This window comes from Euphorbia lathyris, chromosome 1, assembly GCF_963576675.1.
Source record: "Euphorbia lathyris chromosome 1, ddEupLath1.1, whole genome shotgun sequence".
Taxonomy (NCBI): Eukaryota; Viridiplantae; Streptophyta; class Magnoliopsida; order Malpighiales; family Euphorbiaceae; genus Euphorbia; species Euphorbia lathyris.
Genome location: NC_088910.1, coordinates 2,344,454 through 2,370,991, shown reverse-complemented (window position 1 = coordinate 2,370,991; position 26,538 = coordinate 2,344,454). Strand labels below are relative to the sequence as shown.

At 33.8% G+C, this 26,538-nt stretch overlaps 1 protein-coding gene across 3 annotated transcripts; it reads left to right on the top strand.

Annotated features, from left to right (window-relative positions):
• The first annotated feature begins 5,204 nt into the window (after positions 1 to 5,204).
• LOC136220362 (uncharacterized) lies at positions 5,205 to 12,858 on the top strand. 3 transcript variants are annotated; one of them, XM_066008192.1, is made up of 6 exons: positions 5,205 to 5,396; positions 6,932 to 7,428; positions 8,381 to 8,791; positions 9,328 to 9,533; positions 10,672 to 10,954; positions 12,532 to 12,858. In XM_066008192.1, exons 2-5 carry the CDS (start codon positions 6,978 to 6,980, stop codon positions 10,915 to 10,917), a joined length of 1,314 nt encoding a protein of 437 aa, XP_065864264.1. In that variant the 5' UTR covers positions 5,205 to 5,396; positions 6,932 to 6,977; the 3' UTR covers positions 10,918 to 10,954; positions 12,532 to 12,858. The 3 variants fall into 3 exon arrangements, with proteins under 3 accessions (XP_065864264.1, XP_065864256.1, XP_065864249.1); XM_066008184.1 differs by having other exon boundaries at positions 12,460 to 12,858; XM_066008177.1 differs by lacking the exon at positions 12,532 to 12,858 and having other exon boundaries at positions 10,672 to 11,066.
• Positions 12,859 to 26,538: the final 13,680 nt, after the last annotated feature.

The following is a 26,538-nucleotide window of genomic DNA, read 5'->3' as shown; positions in this document are numbered from 1 at the left end:
ATATAAGAGGTGAGAAGGAAAAAAAGTAGTGTTGTGATAAACCATGGGTTGAAATTTGCCTTCACCTACCAACTTGGCCAGCCAATGACTAAAGAAGTCCTCTGCAATACCAAATAGAATTGGAGAAAGAGGATCTCCTTGCCGAACCCCACATGAGCAGCTAAAATAGCCCTTGCCACCCCCTCTAAAAGCAATTGACATACGAGCAGACCGAAGAACTTCCAAAATCCAGCTTCTAAATTGCAAAGAAAAACCAAAATATTCAAGAACAGCCAGAAGAAAATTCTAGTAAATGGTGTCAAAAGCTTTCCTGATATCAATCTTCAAAGCCATATTTCCGCCAAAGCAATTATTGTTTAACATATTTACCCCTTCCGAGGCCGCATCAATGCAATGATGAATGCTTCAGCCAGAAATGAATCTGAATTGGTTATCCGAAACAATACACGTGGAGACAGGCGACAGCCTATCAGCAAGAATCTTTGCAATGATCTTATAATTAAAATTGCTCATGGCGATAGGTCAAAAATGTTGAATTTCATTAGCTTCAGCAACTTTGGGAAGAAGAGTCTGTTAAAACACCTTTCCACATAATTTTGATTTGATAAAATTGTTTAAGTATAATACATATTCTAAACACACTAAGTTTAAATGCTTTGATTTAATTCTACTAATGTGTTTGTTCAATGTTGAGTTATAAATGTTATAAGTCGAAAGGATTGGAAGGCCCAAGCTCAATACGGAAGCCAAGGCCCAAGTCAAACAACTCAGTACACTCGGCCCACGTATGTCAAGACGTTGCCGTTTTGATACAAAACGCAACTCAGCAGACGGAAGGATCTAGAAGACTTTCGGGAACAACTTCAAGATGAAGCTGCTGAGTAGTCTCGACAAACGTACAAGACAGCAGCTGGCGAAGGAAAACTTCCAGACAAAGTGTTTCCTCTTTTGGCAAAGTTCAGACGACACAGTATGCTGTCCAGTTGACTTTACCATAAAAGGAGAGACCATCTGCTGAGCTGACCGAGGACAGAAGATACACGATTGTGATTGGCCGAGAGCTCTGTACAAGTCAGGATGACAACGACACATAGCCGTTTCCCTCCAACGGTTATTTTGAAATTCGAAATGACCAATGACCCAGACGTCTCTATAAATAGTGCCATCACAAGCTTCGCAACATACAGAACTTGATCAAGCCATTACGCTGACCAAATCTCTACAAGTTTTGCAAGCAAAGAAGCAAAGCAAATTTCTTACACTACAATTTTCACATCTGTGTAAAAGTCTAGAGTGATTGTAAAATCGTCTAAAGTGTCTTAGCAAATCTTTGTATTAGGACAAAACACTTATCATTTCTAGAGATAGAAAGGAGAGGCTGAGTACTCGGTTTTAAGTACTCAGCAGAGAGAATAGGATTGAGTAGAAGTATAGAGGAAGGTACTCTTGTCATACTCAATTGCTGATATTGTAAAAGGTTTGAGGCTCTACCTTTAAAGAGCTCAGTAGAGGATTTAAAATCTCGGAAGTGTTCCGGGGACAGGACGTAGGCTTAGAAGAAGCCGAACCTGGATAAATCTGCTGAGTGAAGTATTCCTAAACCTTTAACTCCTTATTTGTATTGCTTGCTTAAATAATCAAAAACTGACCAAGTAAAGAGGTCAAGTTGAGTTGTGCGCATTAAACGTAAGAGCTCAGGAATAGACTCTAAGTGCTATCTCCTGACTCAAGCTAAGAAACTGACCTAGTCATCTGTTGACTAAGCCAGTATCTTGTTGTTTACTCAGCGCCGCTGTTAAAACCTTTTTCTTTAGAAAAAGAAGTCTGCCTTAAATTGCAAAAAAGTTTAAATAGTTCCTAACCCCCCCCCCCCCCTTGGAACTATACGTGCAACTAAACGAGGGACCAACAGAGTCATAATACTAGAATTCATACTTGGAAGCATACAACCGGTATCAAAGAAACTCTGCACCATCTTACAGACATCTGAACCAATTACATCCCAAAAGTGCTGGCAGAAAAAAAACCCATATCCATCTGGACCCGGAGAGCTATCACGGCTAAGACTGAAAACCGTAGCATGGATCTCATCAAGTGTTGGCCGCCGCGTGAGGTTATCATTTTCCACCAAATTGACCAAATCCGGAATAACCGCAGAAATAGAATCCTGATCAATAGCTAGCCTGCTGCTAGTAAAAAGAGTGGAGAAGTATTCTACAACATGTTGAGAAATGATATTCTCATCATCAACCAAGATTCTGTTAATGAGAAGAGAATCCATTGATGATTGAATTTTTCTACCTTTTGCCGAACGGTGAAAAAAATTGGAGTTCCGATCCCTCGCCTCAAGCCATTTTTCTCTGCTTTTATCACGGAGAAGCAATTTTTGCCGGTGAAGCTGAAGATCAAGATCGCGCTGAGCTTCTTCCTCAATTAGTCGCCAATTCTCATTCAAACCCTGCACTGAGATGTCTCTTTGAATTTTAGCTAGCCTCGACTGAGCAGCAACAATATTTACTTCCACCCTACCAAAAACTTCTCTGTTCTATATACGCAGTTTAGGCTTCAAAGATTTAAGTTTATGACAAAGAAGTTGTGCCGGTGGAAGAGAAACATGGCTGTTACTCCAATGATCGGCAATCAACCCCTTAGTGATTCATGTGTAGTCCACATAGAGAGGAAACGGAAGCGGGTCTGTCGAGCCAAGCCATTTTTGCATACCAAAAGTAACGGACTGTGATCAGACTGATGGCGAGGGAGAGCAGAAAAAAATAGTTTTATATTTATCAACCGCTTCTCTTAACTAGAAAAGAAATCATTTTTCCTACATTTCTCTTTTTTTTCTTTAGTTTTTTTTTTTGTATTCCAATAAGGTTCTAAAAAACTTTAGACACTAATCGGGTTGACGAAGCCCTTAAAGATTAATTGAGAATTAGTCAGAGAAATTAATCAGATTTTTAATTTTATATATTTTTTTATCAAGTATTTTTATATTTTTTATTTGTTAATCAACAAATTATTATATAAATTCAATTAAAATATATATTATACTATATAAAAATAATAATAGAAAATAGAAAACACATATATTTTTAAAAATTTGCAATCATTAACATTTCAACAATAATATCATTAAAACAACTCAAAAAAAATTATAATAAAATAAAAAAATAAATTCATATTAATATTTTTTTTTGTTTATCATCATTTAGGTGGTGTGGAAGTGGTTTAGATGGAGTTCAAACAGTTAAAAATCACGTAAGGACTAAAAAAAACTCTCAAAATGATTAATTAGAAAAAATCAAAGCAAATTCTCGATTTTGAGCTACTAAAAGAGACCAAAGCAATCAAAGAAACCTTGGTTTTAAACAGTGTGTTTCCTATAAAAACTGCTTTATGGTTCTGTTTGGTAAAAATGCTTTTTGGGAGTACAATTAGAGGTTTGAGTCACGTTAAAGGTTTTGACTAGTCAAATTTCTAATAGTGGTTAGATCTGTCCATGGGTCGGGCTGGGCCGGGTTCGGACCGGGCCTGACGGGCTTTTGTGTAAAAGTGCTTATCCCAAGCCCAGCCCAGTATTAATTTAAACGGGCTCGGACCGGGCTGGGCTCGGGCTTATAAATAAAATCCCAAACCAAACCCATATAAGCACACCTAAAAAAATATTATTAATTTTTAATTATAAAAAATTAAATTTATACTTAAAATAAATATTTAATTATAAATATATAATATTTTTAATTAATATTAATAAGGCGGGCCGGGCCGTGATATTTTCATATGGCCCAAGCCCACCCAAAAAATAGGCGGGCTTTAGCGGGCCTGGTTCGGGCTGGGCCTAAGAGTAAATTTCATTGTCCAAGTCCGGTCCAAAGGACACGGGCCTGGGCGGGCCGGACGGGTACCCGGGCCCGTGGACAGGTCTAATAGTGGTGTTTGGTGAAAAAAAGTTTGAAAGAGTTTATTCGATTCAAAAAGCGGCTAATTTTGAAAAAGATGGTTTTAGGAGTCTTTTCAATTAGCTTATTGATTAATCTCTTTCTATGAATATTTTTATCTCTAATTATTACTATTTAATTCCAAATAAATGCTTTGTCATGTCCTTATTAGTCATTTTACACAAACAACTATTAGTAATCAGCTAAAATTTATCAAACAACTTTACAAAATCAGCTAGTCAAATCAGCTAACAGCTAATATAATGAGATAATAATTAATTGCCAAACAAAGCCTATGTTTAAGAAACTCATAAATAGCCTTTTAGGATTCGTTTGGTTATCTATATTTGTTGTCTAAAAAAACTATTTTTTCAAAAAAAAAAAAAAACAAAGAATTTACTGTTTTTATAAAAATTACTTTTCAATTGGCAAACATGAACTAACAATTTTGATCAAATGCACATTAATGAGCATATAAAATTTGCTCATTCAACGTTAGATCTATGCTTATTAGAATCTTAAGGTGGAGATTCAATACATCCTGAGGCTTAGATTTAATAAGCTTATATCTAACGGTGAATTAGCAAATTCACTTATTAATTAAGGTGCATGTGAAAATTGATGGATGAATTAAACACTTACTCTGATTTTAAACTGAAAAAATAATCAGAAAATAAAAAGTAGATAACCAAACAGTGCCTTAAATGCTCTTATTATGAGATTCAAATTTTAAAGCAAACTTAATTCGTACTATTAAAAAAAACTACTAAAAACGAGAAACATTTAGGGTTTGATTGGATGAAGGGTAGGAAATGGTTAATAAAGGAAGGGTAGAGAAGGGTAGGGAAAGGTAAAGAAAGGAAAGGAAAAGTAATTTCTAACCATTCCAAACCCACCAAATTGGAGGGTTCAAAATTGGATGCAATTTGTTAAAAAGAAACCTTCAAAACCCCTCCAAACCCTTACCCTTCTAATTTTTTTGTGTTCCAAATATGGGTTTGTAGAAACCCTTACTAACTCTTCCTTCTCCCAAACAAGGGTTTCTATCAAGCCTTACTAACTCTTCCCTTACTAACCCCTCTAAACTCCACATCCAATCAAGCCGTTAATGAACAATAAAAAGTACAAAGACCACAAAGAGGAAAAAAAAAACGCAAAACGACAATAGGGATATGACGGTGAATAAAAAAATAGATGGAGGACAGTATAGTCCATAAGAAAACGAAAAAATCGAAAAACTGCATTTTGAGCGGCTTTTCTGCAATGTGCGTTTCTCTGACAATATTCTCTTCTCTACACTGTGTGTGTCTTCTTCACTGTTTACTACCATCGGGGCCCGTGCAGCTCTCCTCCCTCCATTTCCTTTTTCCTTTGGGAACTGCGAATTTAATTGCGTCTCTCTTCTTCAGTTGCAGCAGCATTTGATTTGGGAAAAGCGATCAGTTTCTTCTATCCAAGGCAAGTTTACTGCTCTCATTTATAGCGATTTCTTGTTCCCTATGCCTCACTGTGTATCTTGTCTGTTTTTAGTACTTTTTTTTTTTCAGAAACCCTAGGTTTCGTCTTCCCGTTCTTCAATTTGTTCAGTTTCTTCAGTTCTCTGCTTGTTTAGCTCTTGAATTTTGGCTAATTGTAGAATCCAGTGATCAAGGTCTTTTGATTTTGTGATTTGTTTCGACGGCGATTCGAATCATAGTTTTATGGCTTCCAACGCTGATTTTGTCAGTTGCAGCATTTGAATAAACATATCATTTTTTCTACCCAAGGCAGGTTTACTGCTCACATTTTCGTGTTCCCAATACTTCACTGTGTATCTTGTCTCTTTTTAGTATTTTTTTTTCTCAGAAACCCTAGGTTTCGTCTTCCAGTTCTTCAATTTGTTCAGTTTCTTCGGTGATCAAGGTCTTTTGATTTTGGCTAGTTTTAGAATCCAGTGATCAAGGTCTTTTGATTTTGTCATTTGTATAAGAAACCCCTTTGTTTTGAGGGCGATTCGAATGGCTTCTGCTGATTTTGTCAGTTGCAGCATTTGAATAAAGAGATAATTTCTCTATCCAAGGCAAGTTTACTGCTCACATTTATAGTGATTTCTTGTTCCATATACTTCACTGTGTATCTTGTCTCTTTTTAGTACTTTTTCTCTCAGAAACCCTAGGTTTCGTCTTCAATTTCTTCAGTTCTCTGCCTTTTTAGCTCATCAATTATGAGTAGTTTTAGAATCCAGTGATTAAGGTCTTTTGATTTTGTCATTTGTATATGAAACCCCTTTCGAATGTCTTCCACCGTTGATTTTGTCAGTTGCAGCATTTGATTTTGAATAAACAGATCATTTTTATATCCAACGCAAGTTTACTGCTCACATTTATAGCGAATTCGTGTTCCCTATACTTCACTGTGTATCTTGTCTCTTTTTAGTACTTTTTTTCTCAGAAACCCTAGGTTTCGTCTTCAATTTGTTCAGTTCTCTGTTTTTTTAGCTCTTCAATTTTGGCTAGTCTTAGAATCCGGTGATCAAGTTCTTCTGATTTTGTGATTTGTTTAAGGACCCCTTTGTTAATCTTAGTTTTATGGCTTCCACCGCTGATTTTGTCAGTTGCAGTATTTGAATAAACTGATCAATTTTCTTCTATACAAGGCAAGTTTAGTGCTCACATTTATAGCGATTTCGTGTTCCCAATACTTCACTGTGTATCTTGTCTCTTTTTAGTACCTTTTTTCTCAGAAACCCTAGGTTTTGTTTTCCCGTTTTTCAATTTGTTCAGTTTCTTCTGTTCTCTGCTTGTTTAGCTTCAATTTGTTCAGTTTCTTCTGTTCCCTGCTTGTTTAGCTCTTGAGTTTTGGTTAGTTTTAGAATCCAGTGATCAAGGTCTTTTGGTTTTGTGATTTGTGTAAGAAACCCTTTGTTTCGACGGCTATTCGAAGCTTAGCTTTATGGCTTCCACCGCTGATTTCAAAGAGGGTAACTTTAGATTATTGTTCTGTGTTGTTCACAGAGATCAATGATTTTGCATCCCCAACTGTAATTTCGAAGAAGTAATTATGGATTTCTTCAAAGTTAAGAAGTTCAGGAAAGCCCGGAAATCAGAAGCGGAGAAAGATTTAGAAGATAAGATCGATCCACAGGCGGAGCTACCGAAGGCTGAGAATGACGGTGATAATGTGACTAACAAGTCTGTTAATGCAGATGCTGGAGGTGAATCTGAAGAAGCTGAAGGTGAGGATGATGATGATGATTTCATAACGAATGAGGTAAAGAGGAGGTTGAAAGAACTGAGAAGGAATAGTTTCATGGTATTAATACCTGAAGAAGAGTCATGCCTTGAAGAAGAGGAGGATGATGAAGCTGAAGGAGAGACTTGCTCTACTGAATGGAGGGATGTTGAAGCTGAAGGAAGAAAATGGTGGAGCGGATTTGATGCTGTTTATGACAAGTACTGTGAAAGAATGCTGTTCTTTGATCGGATCATGATGCAGCAGCTTAAGGAAACTGGTAAATTTTTTTTTATCTTCTGCTCCAGTTGGTTAAATTTATTGCCTCTGTTATTATTAGAATTTCTTGGAGTTGTATGCAAAAAGATCTTCTTTCTCTTATTTGTTAGGTCAATTTACAGAGTTCATCTCTACAAGTTAGGTAGAGGACTGGATTGCTAAACTTTTGAATATACTAGTTGTTTATGTTGATTGACACCATTTTGTCTATATAGATTTAAGCCTTCTTTCTTTTTAGAACTAATTGCAAATGCATCCATTATTCATGCCGCATATATGTCTACCTATGTTGCATGGACACTTCTAGCTAGTAGCTTTTCTGTGTTTCGTGTCCATTTTCATTTGAAGGCTATTTTATGAAGGTTATGTTTTAAAATTGACGTTTTCTGTGTCCGTGTCTGTCTCCGTGCAACATAGATGTCTACCGTTATCACATTTTGATGATTGAGAGGCTATGTTACATGTTATCACATTTTGATGATTGAGAGGCTATGTTACATGGAAACGGATACCGGGAAACTTTATTTCTAAAAAGAATATAGCTAGGAAACAGAAAAGAAACAGAAACGGACACAAAACGCTAATGAAAAAGAGTTTCCATGCAACATAGTTTGGAGGTTGTTCAGGAAAAAGTCTCTTATTTTTCATATTTATACTTCCTAATTGACATCTTTTTAGAGAATTGATTTTAATAAAAATGTTCTGCAACAAAGGAGAAATTTTAAATAGACAGCAAAGTAATATGAGTTGTTATTCTGCCTATTGGTCACTTATTTTGATAAGGGAAATAGTAGAAAAATAAGTGAGAAAGTGTAGGACAAATATTTATGAGCAATCGTTTCTAAATATATACATGTTTTAACCAATAGCTCTTGCAACATGCCTAAATATTAACCATGTTCTGTTTTCAATGATACATGATATGCAATGACTTGATATATATCATGTGACAGGTTGTCATACACCATCAACTCCATCGCCATCGCCTAAGTCGGCATCTAAGAAGCTTGCGTCCCCCTTTCGCTGTCTTTCGCTGAAAAAGATTGAAGAACCTGAAGATGAAATTGAGCATCTCCAGCAACCACAGCATGACCCATATCAAGATCTCGAAACAGCATATGTAGCTCAGGTTTGCTTAACATGGGAGGCACTTCACTGTCAATACACTCACCTAACTCAAAAAATCTCGTGCCAACCTGAAAGCACGACATGTTACAATCACAGCGCTCAGCAGTTTCAGCAGTTCCAAGTTTTATTGCAAAGATTTATTGAGAATGAGCCCTTTCTGCAAGGTCTTAGAGCAGAAAATTATGCACGTGCACGTAACCTTCTACCCAAACTGCTACAAGTCCCCAATGGAAAAGGTATTTTTCTGTGCTAAACAGGGGGAGAGATAGAGAGAGAGAGAGAGAGAAGACATGTATTAACGGTCTGAAGGGTTTGGTTTGACGTTTTGACTTCATAGTTGTATGTTGCACATACACTTCTCTCTGTATCGTTTCTGTGTTTCATGTCCGTGTCTGTTTTAGTTTGAAGGCTATTTTATGAAGGTTATGTTTTAGAAATAACGATTCCGGAATCTGTTTCCGTGTCCGTGCAACATAGGTCTGTGTCCGTGTCTGTTTCCATTTCCTTGACTTTTTCATAGTTGTATGTTGCACTCTTTCGTAACATTTCTGCATTTCGTCAGTGTCTTTTTTAGTTTGAAGGCTATTTTGTGAAGGTTATGTTTTAGAAATAACGAATTCTGTGTCCGTTTCCGTGGCTGTGTCAGTGTTCTTGTTCGTGCAACATAGGTTGTGGTTGAACTTTGCCATGTCCTCAAGTAGTGAGTCAAGAGTTAGTTATCTCTATGAGCTTTGTTTCTTTTACTGATGTATTTATGTTCAAATCTTCGCAGGTTCAGGTAAGAAAGAGATGGCGGAAATGGAGTCTGATATACTGGTTCTTGCTCCTGATCTTATCAGAGATATGGAGAGCTCAATCTCGACTTTTCGCCTCTTCCTAAAGATGGACAAGGAAAAGCGGAACGGTGTTCTCAACTTGTTTGGATATCAGAATCAAATGGCAACTCCTCTTCAATTAACTCAATCTTCACTTGATAAGGTAATCTTCTATCGGGCTATCTTGTATTTATAATTTCTCTAATTATTATCATTATTTTGGCAAAAAGCATAATTAAGCCCTTGAACTTTACCAGTTTCAAGTATCAAGCCCCTAATCAATTATTTTTCCACATTGAGCCCTCCATCATTGATTCTATTATGGATTTGGCCATTAATTAACTTTTCTGTTGAGTTTGGGCGGGACGCATTGTTAAGGCGATTCGGCCTATTGACGTGGACAAATAAAAATAATAGTAAAAAAAATTACAAAAATCAATTTCCAGTAGGTTCTTCTAAGCTCAATCTTCTCATCTCCCATTTTGGGATTTCCAGCATTAGAATCGCCGAATCGATCTTCTCTCCTACCACCAAAATCCATTTCTAGCAGGTTCTTCCAAGCTCGATTTCCAACTTGCAAGAACCCAATGGAAATCGATTTCTATAATTTCTTTTCACTTTTTACATTCTCTGCCCTAGTCAAGAAAGTTATTTTTTATTTATCCACACGGAAATGAAAATGTCCACGTCAACATGCCGAATCCCTCAAAGGCTCGTGTCACCAAAACTCGATGGAAAAGTTAAATAAGAGCCAGATCCATAACAAAATCAATGATCAAGGGCTCAATGTGGAAAAATATTTGATCAAGGACTTTATCCTTAAAACAGGTAAAGTTCAAGTTCAGGGACTTAATTATTGTTTTTTGCCTATTATTTTCACTACATAGCAATAAAATTGCTTTTCAAATTACATTGTTTCAATAGAGAAGAAAAAAGAAACAAGGTAGCAGATATGTTGCATGGAAACTTTTTTTCATTAGCGTTTCCAAATTTTGTGTTCATTTCCATTACCGTTTCTTTTCTGTTTCCATTACCGTTTCCTAGCTATATTTTGTTAGAAATAACGTTTCTCCTAGTGTCCGTTTTCGTTTCCATTTCTGTTTCCATGCAACATAGGGTAGCAGAATTCGTGTATGTCAAATTGTCTGTTGAAATTTTTGCAAGCTCGAAATCTGGAAGCAATTGGCAACCCAGCAAGCTCGAAACTTGAAGCAATTGGCACTGGGTTGCGTAATGTCATCCATTTATCGAACCCCGCATACCGTATATCTGCATAAACTTTTATCTCTGTTAATGTACAGAAAAAGATGAAGCTGAAAGAACTGTGTAAAAAGAGCAAGGGCTGGAAGAAGAAATCTTGGCCTCAAACATACGAAGACGTTGAGCTATTGTTCGGCATAATTGACATGAAAATCTTGTCCCGGGTTCTCAGAATGGTGCGGATCAGTAAAGAACAGTTAATTTGGTGTGAAGAAAAGATGAAAAAGCTAGCTCTCTCGGATGGGAAATTACGAAGAGACCCCTCTCCCCTCCTATTTCCATGTTAGTGGTCGCAAGAAACGACCAATGCAAAACGTATAAAGGGTTCGTTTTCGTTTCCGCTTCCGTATCTATGAATCCATCATGTACTTTGTGTTGATCCATAGATAGTGTAAATTTGCATATGGAAATGACACTATACATGGATCTGCAAGAATTAGTTTAGTGCATAACTATATGGGTAAATAATTTATTAGTCCCTATATTTTTAACTACCACACTGTTTAGTCCTCATATTTTAATAATACATTGTTTAGTCCCTCTAATATTTGAATTATTAAACAGTTTAGTTTCCTTCATAAAGGACTAAATTGTTGAATAAAATAAAAGTTAAGAACTAAACCTTGTATTATTAAAATACAAGGACTAAAAAGTGTGTTAGGTAAAAATGTAAGGACTAATAAATTATTTACCCTAGATTTAGTAACTCTATTTTGAAGAAAACTGTGCATTTAAGGGGGCCAAATGTGTATCTAATGTTATCTTTGTTGCTTTTTATAATTATTCAATCTGGTCTGGTTAACCCACCATATTGTTTGTGAAGAAATGCGCTTGTCCCTTCGGGGACATCGATAAAATTGGAACGATACAGAGAAGTAATGCGCTTCTCGGGTGACTTATAAAACTTGTTTATATGCATGCAAGTAGGGTTGAGCAAAATAACCGGTAACTAAACTGAAATTTTAATTGTTCGATTATTTTTGTTCTTTAGTTCGGTTTGGTTTTTATTTAGGCACGGTTTTGTAATCAACTATCGGTTTGGTTATTTCGTAAAAAAATGTTACCTTGTAAAAGATATTAGTTTAACTGAAACCGAATCAAAGTTTGTATATAAATAAAAAAGTGGATTGCTAAATATCGCTCCCATTTGATTTATCACAGTCTCCATTTGGACTTTTTTGCCCTTCACATAATTTTGATCAAAAATTGAAAATTGTTTCTCCAAAATCACAAACCTAACAACAATAATTGAAATTATGAAAATAATTGATGCGTGACAATCTAAGAACTTCGGAAATGAATGATTATGAGTTGGAAGCATTAAAATTTACGTTTTTTTTATCAAAGAAATCATATTTTTTGTGATGTTTTTTTATGTCTAGGTGGATAGAAATTCCACCTGCCCATCGGTCAGGTGGACAGAAATTTCGCTTGGCCAATGGTTAGGAGGAAATCATGTCCGCCTAGGCATGAAATAGACGGATTCTCTAAAAAAACAAATTTTCAGTTTTGATTTTTTTTTAATGAAAAGTGTAAAATTATCCAAATGGGAGCGGCGATAAGTAATTTGGTAGCGTTAAATAGATACACCCTAAAAAAAAAATTAGTCTTATTTTATATTCACTAAATCCAAGTGTATGTACATGTGTGTTTAGTTTTCAAAATGGCAATTAGTTTTCAAAATGACAAAAGAAATTCAAATTTATTAGAATTGTAATGTTCTTTTTTATAAATAAATATATTTTATTGTAAATTTTTTTGTAATTTTGATGCTGCGCTGTTCGAGTTAGAAAATAGAAAATCTTACGGGGATTGGTCTTGTTGTTCAGAATAATGAAGGGTCGTTTGTTGCTTCTAAATCAATTACCTTACCGGGTGTTTTTGGTGTCCGAGAAGAATAGGCCATTGGAGTAGGAGAAGCTCTTTCATGGTTGAAGGAATTGAACTTCAAAAATGTGATTCTGGAGTCAGACTCTAATGTTACTGTGGGTGCTATCAAAATGTATGGATTTAGTTGATAACAATAACTCGTCTTAGATTGGTTGACAAGCGAATTTAGTTGCTCATTCTATTGCAAGAATGGCTAAACTTTATGCTAGTTCGACAGTTTGACACGAGATTCCTTCGTTTACGGTTAATTTGCCATTTGTGCTCCGCGATTGTACTTAAATTTGATAAAATGTAAATTTACAAAAATAATTGATCATTAAGCACTTTTTTGAATAGTTTATCGCGACCAGGGAATCTATAATTGTCATCCTGATCCAATTTCTTTTCTTTTTTCTCATTTTGCACCTTATTACCCATCATATTTACAATACCATCCTCACTCTTTCTTACAATCCCCAATTTGCCTCCATTCTTTTACTCATTCCTCAATTTCGCCCTCTCCCTCTTCTTCTTCTCACATAGAGCAATTTTACTTATAATATTGCAAATACAAATATTTTATTCCCTACATGTTAGTTTAGTTTATTTTTTAGGTTTTCGTAATTTATAATAAAATTATAAATCAATATTTTTAAATTCCAAAAAGCATTTAAATTTTTTTTCCAACTCATAAAGAGCATATTATAATTTTATTTTTATTTTTCTTCACATTCAAATGTATACATATGTTTGTGATCTGTTACTCATCCGTTTGGTCCGTACAGGCTCGTATCCTTTGGACCAGACTTGGATATGAAAAATTATCCTTAAGCCAAGCCCACTAAAGTCCGCCTATTTTTTAAGCGGTCTTGATAAAAATAGCATGAGTCGGTCCAGCTTCGTTCACCTATTAATATTAATTAATAAATTTATATATTATTTATTTTTAAATTTTATTTTTTATTGTTAAAAATTATATATATATATATATATATATAAGATGGGCTTATATAGGCTTGACTTGGGGTTTGACTTCCGAGCTTGCCTAAATTAACAGTGGGCTAGACTGACTTGGGCTTGGGCTGCACATTTTTAGATAAAAACCTATTGGGCTCGACCCGTAAATAGATTTATTAATGAGTGATAAAATGACGTAAGTACGAATTATTTCTCAAATTAACTTAACTCGTTAATATTATGGTTATAGTTGCTCTTAATTACCAATATTAAAAAGTAAAATTGCATCATTTTAAATGTTAGATTAAAATTTCTTTTAACTATTAATATTATGAGAATTTTTACATTTTATCTCTAAAAAAACAAAAGAGAATAAATTTGATAAAATGGAAATTTACAAAAATAAGGGCTAATTACAAATCTAGCCCAACTAAGAAGGATCATTTACATATCTAACCCACTTTGCTTCCATTTTACCAAATTAGACCATTTCATCCACTTTGGACAAAATTACCCTTAGTTCTATTCATCGATAGATCGATTTCTGATATCAATCGTTAGCGGTTTTTTAGATTTTTGAAGTATTATGTTCAATTTCCGGTAGAAATTGTATGTTTTTAGCTTATACGTCTGCTTTTGTCGCTGGTCTTGTCTCTTTCTTCATCTATAATGGTATCATTTCAATTTTCTCAATTTTCCAACATTTTTCTCCATTATTGTCGCATTTGTGACGAAATGCGAGAAATTTCGTCACAAATGCGACAACAATGGAGAAAAATTGTGGAAAAAATAGAAAATTGAAACGATACCATTACAGATGAAGAAAGAGACAAGACCAGCGAGAAAACCAGGCGTATAAGCTAAAAACATACAATTTCTACGAGAAATTGAACATAATACTTCAAAAATCTCAAAAATCGCTAACGATTGATATCAGAAATCGAAGAAGATGAACCGGAGATGAAGAAGAAGAAGAAGAACCAGAACCCGAAGAAGAAGCAGAAGAAGAAGAAGAAGAAGAAGAAGATTTTTGTCCAAAATGGATGAAATGATCTAATTTGGTAAGATGGAAGCAAAGTGTGTTAGATATGTAAATGACCCCTCTTAATTGGGCTAGATTTGTAATTAGCCCCAAAAATAATTGATCATTAAGCACTCTTTTGAATAGTTTATCACGACCAGGGAATCTATAATTGTCGTCCTGATCCAATCTCTTTTCTTTTTTCTCATTTTGAACCTTATTACCCATCATATTTACAATACTATCCTCATCCTTTCTTACAATCCCCAATTTGCCCCTATTCTCATCCACATTCTTCAATTTCGCCCTCTCCCTCCTCTCCTTCCGCCTCACCTCCCTCTCTGATAATTTCCTCCTCTCCGATCTCACCTCTTCACCACCACCACCGCTATTCAACGCCGCCGACGCTAATCTCGGAATCCTGCCGCCTTTACTAGTTCCCAAAAGCTCAAAATCCACTCTGCTCCACCCAATTTTATCCTCATTATCCCAACCAAATCTCTCGCTTACCTCCGCCAATCGCGAAACCGCACTTCCATTCTGACTCAATGAAGATGAATTCATGTTTCCGTTCAGCACTATGTCGGCGAATTCCCATCCTAATCTGTCCTGGTAAACGGGATCTTAGAGCACTTTTCACTTCTTCAAAAAAAATTAATGGCGGTCCTTAAACTAAAGCTTTAAAATCAATTAGTACTCTAAACTATTAAAATCATCGATCAGATCCCTAAACTAAGTAAAAATCATTAATTGAATCATCATCTTATCATAAAATTAGAAACTATGATTTTTTTATATAGATTGTAATAACTATGTTGGTTCAAAATGAGATTGGAGAAGCGTATCTGAAATTGTTCAACCGATTGATTTTCGATGAGGTCTCAATTGATGATTTTTATTTAAAATTGAGACTCAATTAATGATTTTTGGTTAATTCAGAGACCTAATTGATAATTTTGATACTTTAAAGATTTAATTGACTTTAAAGCCTTAGTTTAGATAGCCAACTGAATATTATATAGTACTAAATAATAGGATAAGGACCGAATTTAATTTTAACTTTTTTTTTTATATAAATTGTAGATTTACAGTAACTTTAACATTTCTAAGCATCACATTGCCAAAAATTTGAAAAAAAATAAATCATACCTTAATTATTATGTTTAAGATATTTAACGTATCATTAACACAGTTTAAAATGCAAACAACTAAATTTGTGAGAAACAAGTTAATCATAACAAAAACTTGTCAATGTATCTAAAATATTTATCGTATTATTAATATAGTTATAAATAACAAATTATAGGTATGAAATTGCTTTTGTTTATATTTATCGATAAATTTATTTGAAATGTCTGATGTAACACAATTAAACTAATATTTTTAAATTTTCGGTAACGTATAACTAAAATTGATTTTGTTTGAAAACATTAATATTATATTTGGAACACATTTCATACGTTAGAGCTAAATTTACATTATGCTTGAAACATCGGAGTTAAATTTGCTTTTATCCCATATTGGCATTGCAAGGATAATATTTAACGTTTAATTATAGGTTTGTGATCTGTTACTAATGAGTGATAAAATGATGCACATGTGAATTGTAAACGATAAGATTCATGAGCGATAAGACAATTTGATGAATAATTTTTCCAATTGACCCAACTTATCAACGTTAGAAATAAAATAGTTCTTGACTGCCTACGTTAAGGATAAAATTAGATCATTTTAAATATTAGCAGTAAAATTGCTCTTACATATAAACGTTAGGCCACACCTTATAAAAAAAGGGGGTAAATTTCAAATAAAATTTTTGTGGTTTCACTAATTTTCAGATAAAGGACTGTGGTTTACTTTTTATCAAATCGAGGATTGAAGTTTTCAACTTTAGCGAAATAAGGACTTTTTCGATTGATACTATTAAAATCACCCTTGACAACTTCAAAAATGACATATTTTAATAACTACTAATATTCTAAGTAACTCTAATTCTTTAACTTTTTTTATTTTGAGATTATTTAGATTAAGTTTGATAAAGAAATAGAAAGTTAATATTTAGAGAGAGAAAGTTTCAAAAAAGATGATTTTCGGAAATCGAAAATGTAGTTCCATAGAAAATATGACATTGAACAACTGTAATTCTTGAAAATTTTCATTTTGAGATCGTTAAAGATGGTTTTAATAGCATTAAAACATGTACGAAACCTCAATCCTCGTTTTGACAAAAAGTAAACCACAATCCTTTATCTCAAAATTAGTAAAACCATATGGGTTTAATTTGAAATTTAAACTAAAAAATAAGAATGGATTACACTATTAAATTTAAAATAAAAGAGAAAAAAAGTGATAAAAGGGAAAATTACAAAAATAATTTATTATCAAGCACTTTTTTGAATAGTTCATCGCGACCAGGAAATCTATAATTGTCCTCCTCATCCAATCTCTTTTCTTTTTTCGCATTTTGGTCCTTACCTATCAAATTTACAATCCCCGATTTGCCCCTATTCTCTTCAACATTCTTCAATTTCGCCCTCTCCCTCCTCTCCTTCCTCCTCACCTCCCTCTCTGACAATTCCCTTCTCTCCGATCTCACCTCTTCACCACCACCGCTGTTCGACGCCGCCGACGCTAATCTCGGAATCCTTCCGCCTTTACTCGTTCCCAAAAGCTCAAAATTCACTCTGCTCCACCCAATTTTATCCTCATTATCCCAACCAAATCTCTCGCTTACCTCCGCCAATCGCGTAACCGCACTTTCATTCCGACTCGATGAAGATGAATTCATGTTTCCGTTCAGCACTATGTCGGTGAATTCCCATTCTAATCTGTCCTGGTAAACTGGATCTTCGAGCACTTGATCGGCTAAGGTTGCCCAATGTATCGAATCGCCTGCTCGGAGGTTGTTTGATACCCATTTTAGGTAGGTAGATGGGAGTGCTCCGAGCATCTTGCCTTTGTATTTGCCGAAGTTGATTACTCTATCTCTTGCCGGAGTTATTCGCCGGTTGACGGCGGAGATTTGGGGGTTCTTGGGTTGAATTTGAAATGAGCATATTAGGTTGGGAAACCTAGAGGAGTGAGTGAAAGCCATGGATGATAGGATGAGAGAAAAAAAAAATTGCCCCTAGTTTTATAAATTTGGATAAGTTCCAATTTTACCCTTATGATTTCTCTAAAGTGTAGATTTACCCTTTAGCCATTTTGGTACTTTGTAATGGATGTCCTCGTTATCATGTTTGGTTAGTAATTACATTTTTATCGTATTAGAATCATAAATACATCACTTAATTTTTCTTTACAAATTTATGTAATTGGCATTACGAACAAAATAGACATGAATCATCATTACGATTAACCCTTGTATTTCTATTACTAATAGGTGAAATACGAAAAAACATGAAAACATAAAAACCGAAAAAATGCAAAAAAGAAAACGCGGAAAAAAATGAAAAAAAAAACGAGAAAAAATATGAAAAACACGAAAAATGAGAAAAAACGGAAAAGAACAAAAAAAAAGAGAAAAACATAAAAAACATAAAAAAAAACCCTGAAAACATGTGAAACACGACAAAAACGCGAAAAACATGAAAATTACATTCAATTATATAAATATACATATTATAATAAGAATCGCAATTTATCTATTTTATTAAAATTTGTCAATCAAACATGTTAATGAAATTATTATTACATTCCATTACATTACATATGGATTACATTACAACCTTTATTACATTGCATTACAACGTGCCAAACAAATCCTTAATGTCTGTTTGGTTCAGCTATTAGCTAAGAACTGTTGTTGTTAGTTACTTGTTCGTTGTTGCAGTTAGCTATTTATTATTAGCTGATTGATTGTTGGTGTTTAGTAAAATTGTAATTAGCAGTTTTTGTTAGTATACAAAATATATATTACTCCTATATTTTTTTATCTAAGAGACTATTTAGTCCTCGTATATTATTGTTTAGTTCTTAACTTTTGTTTTATTCAACAGTTTAGTATTAAAGAAAAACGGAACTGTTTAATAATTCAAATATGTAAAGGACTAAACAATATGTTATTAAAATACGATGATTAAATGGTGTGTTAGCAAAAAAAAAATATAAAGACTAATAAATTATTTATCCAAATGTCTAATGCATTTTAAATTAATCAACAAATAAATTATAAAAATAAAAATAATAATACATAAATTAATAAAAATAATTTAAATAACTAAATAAAAATTAAAAATAATTATTTATTGAACGAAGTAAAACCTTACTATTTTGGCAATAATATTATTGAAGTAGAAATAAACATTAAAGGATAAATGTGTTTCGTGGAAATAAATTTCTTTTTGTCAATATCAAATAAATACAAATAGTTGGTCATGAAAAACTCTAGAAAGATGTTTCCATAAAAAAAATGTTAAATGTTGTTGTTGAATAAACTTAACCAAGCATTACATTTTCCGCGATTTGCAGTAAATCGCTAAACGCTCCTCCAAAAAGCTAAAACAAACACCTCTTTAGTATGTGAAACGATGTGATTTTATTTCTAATGTTTTCAAATAAGATCAATTTTATTTTATCTTACATAACAAAAAAATTTAAACATATCAATTTACTGTTATTTGACTTGTTATTTAATTAGCACATCAATTATTATGTCTAAAGTATGTATTTTGTTAGTAACATGGTGATAAATAACTTGTTAAAATGTCAATATTTAAATATGTCTAATACAAGTTAATCGTAAAAAAAACTGACTTAAATATTTACTATGTTATTAAAACAAATATAAATTACTTGTCAAAATACGTGAAAGTTTATCGATAAACTTATTTAGGATGTCCGATATGACGGTCGAATAACTATCAAATCAAATCATTCAATTTATATTACTCCTTCCTTTCTTTTTTTTTACATGTGGTTTAAGGTTTTTCATCAAAACCAATGCAACATTAATTACACTATTAAAATGACTATTTTACCCTTAATATCTCTCCCCTAAATTTAATTAGACAATTGAGATTACACTATTTTGACACAAAGCATGAAATTGCCATAAAAATTCTCGGCAAAAAGCATAATTAAGCCCTTGAACTTTACCTGTTTTAAGGATCAAACTCCTGATCAGTTATATTTCCATATTGAGTTTTTGATTATTGATTGTGTTATGGATCATACCCATATTTAACTTTTTCGTCGAGTTTGGACGACAAGCGCCATTAAGGTATTTAACCTGCTGGCGTTGACATTTTTTACTTCCATATGGACAAATAAAAAAATAAGTTTATTGACTAGATGAGAGAGTAAAAAGTAAAAAAAAAAAAAATTACAAAAATCGATTTCCAATAGGTTTTTCTAAGCTGGAAATCAAGCTTTGAAGAACTTGTTGGGAATGGATTTTGGTGTTAGATGAGAAGATCGATTTAACGATTCTAATGCTGGAATTCGCAAAATTGAAAAGGAGAAGACCGAGCTTGGAAAAATCTATTGGAAATTAATTTCTATAATTTCCTTTTATTTTTTAATTTTTAGCTCTCTTAATCAAGAAACTCTTATTTTTATTTGTCCATGTCAACACGAATCATCCTAACGATGTATGCAGCTCAAACTCGATGGAAAACTTAAATAAGGGTTTGATCTATAACAGAATCAATAATCAAGGGCTCAATATGGAGTAATTTTACCCCTAACGTTGGCAGCCAAGAGCAATTTTATAAGTTGGGTCAATTTAAAATATTATTGTTGAACACAGATATTTTGTTTCTTATTATGCACCAATTGCATAACAATTCGTTAAAAAAATTCATATTTTCTGTGATTTAATAATAGAATTGGAGATTAATATTTATAAATTCGGTGAAATGTTTTGAATTTTTTTTGACAACCCGTACAAACAATATATTTTTTAATTTTTATTTTAAAAAAATTCACGTCTAATAATATGTTTATGATCAGTTATTAATGAGTGGTAAAATGACTTGCATGTTAAGTGTAGATGACAAGATTAATAACCGAAAACACAGTTTAATGAATTATTTCTCAAATTGACCCAATTTGACAATGTTATGAGTAAAATTGCTTTTAGTTGCCAATGTTAAGGGTCAAAATTATACTATTTTAGACGTTATGGGTAAAATTACTCCAGAACTGTATTTGGTCGATTGACAGAGGGTTGGATCAGTCAGACCTTTGCATTTGGAAGCCTGATATGAAAGGAGAGATTTTGGTAAAAACGTTATATTCTAATCTGATTCCTGGTATTTCTAGAGCTGATTGGCAGTCATTCATTTGGGGTCAACATATTCCCTCGTCTAGATCAATGCTAATTTGGCGGGTAATTCATAGCAGAGTGGCAACTCAATCAATTCTTCAGATGACGAGATTGCAACTGGCGAGTCGCTGTGTGCTTTTTTATATGGATATTGATAATATTGATCATCTTTTTGTTCATTACAATTTTGCAGAGGCGCTTTGGCGTGAAATTGGGAGGATTTCCAATCGTTCAATTGTTGCCTTTCCTTATTTTGTCTCATTTTTTTATAATCTTCGTGGCATGTCGTTTGGGACGCAGGTTGCTGCTCATTGGAGCTCAACGGTCGTCTCCTGTGTCTGGCTCATTTGGAAGATCAGAAATGAAGCTTTATTCAATGATTTATTGCTGTCTACTTCAGCTGCAATTCGTTCGATATAGCTGCTAATTCATGAGGCTCGGTTTGGTAGTTCGGGTTGTTGTCTCTCCCAGCGTGACGCAGTGATCCTGGCTCGTCTTCAGGTCCAGATCAGACCCCCTCGGGCACCTAACACCATCTCGGTAAAATGGATCCCCCCCACCGCCTTATTAGTTGAAGGTTAATATTGACGGATCTGCACTGGGCTCCCCGGGGGCTGCTGGCGCCGATGGAGTATTCTGATCGTCTAGAGGGTTTTCCAAAGGGTGTTTTGCATTCCCAATTGCTTCATCTTATGCTTATATTGCTGAGCTGAAGGCGGTAATTTTTGCGGTTGACCTAGTTTGGGAGAAGAATTGGCACAGGCTTTGGGTTGAATCGGACTCATTGTTAGTGGTCAATAAATTAAAGTCACATTCTACCAACGATCTTTGGTCCGTCCATCAAGACTGGTTGAAATGTCTACAATAGTGCTCGCAGATGACCATCGTGATTATCCACATTTACAGAGAAGGTAATCGGGTTGCTGATGTTTTAGCCCGCTTCAGCGTCTCCTCCTCTGGCATTACGTGGTGGCAATCGGCTCCGCACTTCTGTCACTCACTGTTTTTTAATGATATCTGTAATGTTGGTCACTTTAAATTTCACTGATTTATTTGTTTTTTTGTTTTTTATTGTTTTTTTATTTTTTACTTTATTTTTCCGTTTCCCCCTTGTGCTACATTATTTTATTTTTAATAATATCGGGTTTTCCGTGCATATTCTTGGAGTGCCAACCTAGTTAAGATTCCTGGATCATTGTTACTGTATCGTCCCAACTTCTGTTAAAAAAAAATAATAAATACACTTAGCTGTAAACATTAAAGTATTTTAAATCCCTTGTTGTTATTTATTTATGGTTTACGATAAGAATGGGACAACACATCCTCTAATTAATCCCACTTCAATTTCTTTCTTTGGTTTCTTGAACCATTTTCAGCCCAACATCAATGAGATTTTCAGCCAATGGGCTGGGCGAATCCAGCACCCACCCAGCCACTGGTCTGGGCAGATCCAGCATCCGCCCAGCTAATGGCTGGGGCGGATACCACCCGCCCAAGCCATTAGCTGGGCGGATGCTGGATCTGCCCAGCCCAGTAGCTGGACGGGTGCTGGATCCATCCAGCCCATTGGCTGGGCGGATCTGACACCTATCTAGACCAAAATTGACGTTTTTTTTTCAAAATGGAAAAATTGTTCAAATAGGAATAGTAATAGGTAATTTGAGAGCGGTAAATAGCAACACCCTAAAATTACTCCCGATCCAAAACATTTGTTTACACCTTAACCTAATAATAATTTTTCTAAGCATGTAAGATTAGCTTTAATTAGCTGACTTTCCAAACCGCGTAAGTGTTTGTTTGGTGGGACCGTATTCTCGAGGGATATGTTATCAGGATAATGAAAAAAGAACAGCGAATTTAATCCAAAACGGAAGATTCGATGTATACAAACAAACACAGCCTAAAGAAGAAGGTGATGTCAGCAACTACCAAGAATAAGGCCACGTGTCGTGACATATTTCTTTGGAGAAATGTTAGAATGACACACGTGTTCATTAGTCTTGGCTTAAAGTCTCGTACTATGACCAAAACAGGTAAATTTGATGGCTAAATTACACAATAGCCACTCAAATTTGATATATTTACATTATCACCTCTCAATTTTTAAACTTAATATATAAATCACTCAATTCTACAGCACGGCAATCAAACCAGCATTGTTATATGATACGAAGAGTTGGGCAGTGAAACACTGTCGCATTCATAAGATGTTAGTAGCGAAGATGCGTATGTTGAGATGGATGTGTGGTCATACGAGAAAGGATAGGGTGAGTAATGAAATAATTAGGATGAAATAATTAGGACAAAAGTAGGGGTTACATCTATTGATAACAAAATGAGGGAAAACCGACTAAGGTGGTTTGGTCATGTAAGACAAAGAGTGATTGATGCGCCGGTTAGGAGGACTGAAGAGTGGCAAAGGGATATAGTGGTGAGGGGTAGGGGTAGACCTAAGCAAACTTAGAGGATAGTGATCAGGAGTGATATGAGTTTATCAGGGATTGAGGAGAATATGGTAGTGGATAAGACAAAGTGAAGGGAAAGAATTTATGTCGCTGATAAGATTTGATTGCACGGTTTCATATATATGATGGTTCATGTTAACCGACCCCGAATCATTTCAGGACTAAGGCATTGTTGTTGTTGTTATATAAATCACTGAATTTTGTTGTTCAATAAGTAAACGCCCTCAGTAAACCGTCTCAAAATTATCGTTAACGATTTACCTTCAGTTTGACACAAGTCACCCAATTATCATTTTTAATACATTTTTTCATATATAATTATATAATTGATATAAGACGCAGAAATATATATAATGTTGACAGTCACGATTAATTTTTATCTCTAATATACAATTTTACATTAAAAAAAAGCAAATTTATTCTTAATATTATAAGCTGGATTAATTTGATCAAATTATTTTTTCAGTCATAAATCGTATCATCTAAATTTTATATATGCATTTATCACTTATCAATCACAGATCACAACTAAATAAATAAACATGAATTTTTTAAAAAAAAAACTAACTTTTTTACTATATTTTATACGAGGTGGACAAAAAAATCCAAATATTTTATCGAGTTTAAAAATATTAATCTTCATTTATATTATTAAATCACAAAAAAAAATATAATGTTTTTTAAAAACAACTGATAGATATTTGGTAGTGGTGAATCTCTTAGCCTATTGGTTGAGAGCTTATCTATGACCCTAGAGGTCATGAGTTCGGATCACATGGGTGAGGTGGGTTGAGGGTTTTCCTTTCTCTTTAATGTAATCTTCCTTTGTTTAATAATGTATTTTATAATGTTGTCTGAAATTGATACAAAACTTGATAATGTTAAACGTAAAATTACTCTTAACTGTTAACGTTAGAAGTAAAATTGAATCATTTTAGATATTAAAGATAAAATTGCTATTAATTATAAACGTTATGATACCTTTTATACCTTATCCTTGTATAGTTTGTATTATCATCCTATGAAAATCACAAGTTATCTAAATAGGTAAAGATTAGCTCTAATTAGCTGGCTAGGGATGTAAACATACCGAGACAGGAAATACATTTTTTTATCCTTGTTCTCCATTTCCGTCCTTACGAGTTAGACAAGGACAAATTTATTTTCAAAAACCTTATCCTCATTCCCCGCGGAAAATTACCATTTATATTAAAAAATATCAGTAAAGCCTAAAACGTTTAAAAAGTAGTAGTTAATAATACAAAATATCAACAATCATTCTAACATTTTCTAAATCATAAAAAAATAAAAAAAATAAAAACAACCAATTACCTAATTAAAATATATTTAAATTATAAAAAAATAAATTATCACGAGAAATAATTGAGAATCCGTCTCCCTATCGAAAATTAACGTGTTGAGGACGGAGATTTCCATGGGATGGAATACCTCTCCCATCTCTGCTCCATTCCCGTCATGATGAATACAATTATCTCCATTTCCATTTCATAGAGATTCTTATAATATTGGAATTCTCCATTCCCGTTAGGACGGATTACCGACGAACCCCCTATCCCATTTACATACCGATAGCTGTGCTGAATGTGGATTTCGGAGATTCTTGAACTGCACCGAATACCCGAAAAAAAGATCCAGAATTGGATTAAACCGTTGACTTTCTACAGAACCGAACTGAATTATACTGTTGACTTAATTAGGTACAATTCTGAAGATTTTCAAATTCCTAATATTACTGAATAAATATATTGGAAATTCTAAAACCGTACCGAATATCTGAAGAAAAAAATATCCAAAACCGGATTGAACTGTTGACTTTTTCGTTAGGACCGAACCGAATTGTACCGTTGACTTTAGTAGATACAATCCTATCGATTTTCAAATCCTCAAATTGTACCGAACCATAGCTGATTTTTCCTGATACCACTAAATGTAACCCCCTCACTAGGATCACATGATATCTCACACAACATCAGTTATAGACATACTTTCAAATCTCAATCATATAAACGTCAATCTCATATAAACTTTACATATTATACATAAGAGAAATTGTTTACAATTTACAATACATGTTTAAGTCATTATCCTATATAAAGGATTTACAAAACAAAGTATATCAAAATACTTCAAAATGTCTAGATGAGAATGGACTGACACTATCGGTGTGACTTTAAAACAAGAAAAATTCCATCTAACCTATCAAATCTGTTGGTAAATGATGAGCTGTCTACTCAATAAACCGCATAGGTGTTCGTTTGGAGTGTCAGTATTCACGAGGGATATGTTATCAGGATAATGGAAAAGAAAAACGAATTTAATCCAAAATGGAAGATTCGATGTATACAAACAAACACACCCTAAAGAAGAAGGTGATGTCAGCGAATACCAAGAAAAGGCCACGTGTCTAACCTATTTCTTTGGACAACTTTTAGTTTTAGAACGACACACGTGTTCATTAGTCTTGGCTTAAAGTCTTAAAGTCTCGTCCTACGACCAAAACAGGTAAAATTGATGGGTAAATTACACACATAGCCACTTAACTTTGATTTATTTACATTATAGCCTTTCAACTTTAAGAGAGATGGAAAATAAAGTGTACCATGGTGAGGTGTCAATTGGAAGGGGGTAAAATATATGATTTAAAAAATCAAACAGAAAGATAAGGTATAAAAATATCCTAACATTTTGAGTCAGAAGAAGTTAAATAATAGGTAACTAAATGGATCCTAAAATCTTTCTTTTGGAGTGAAAAGGACAAACAGAAGTAAAAAATGGAGTAACAAAGGTCCCCTAAATTAACTAGGAAGAAATTATTATTTTTTAAATTAGGAAGAAAATGGAAATTAATTAAAGGCCTAATACATTACCAGCTCCCTGAATTTGTCTAAAATAGTAGATTGACTCCCTGAACTTTGTAAGTGTCTCACCAGCTCACTAAATTTGTTTATTTCGTATCACCAGCTCCCTAAAATTGTCCATAAAAGTAGATTAGCTTCCTGAACTTTGCAAGTGTCTCACCAACTCTCTAAACTTGCTTATTCTGTAACAACTAAATATAAAAACTTATTAAACCTAAATTCTAAAAATACGTCTTCATTTATTCGAGAGGTAATTTTTTCGCTTCTCCTACCTTTCAAACTATTATAAGAGTTAGTGTTGCAGGTTTGAGAGATTGAATTGATGAGAATCGAGAGTTAGTATTATGTTTTTTTTGCATTTAGTTGTTATAAAATAAGCAAGTTTGGAGAGTTAGTGAGACACTTGCAAAGTTTATGGAGCTAATATACTTTTATAGACAAGTTTAGGG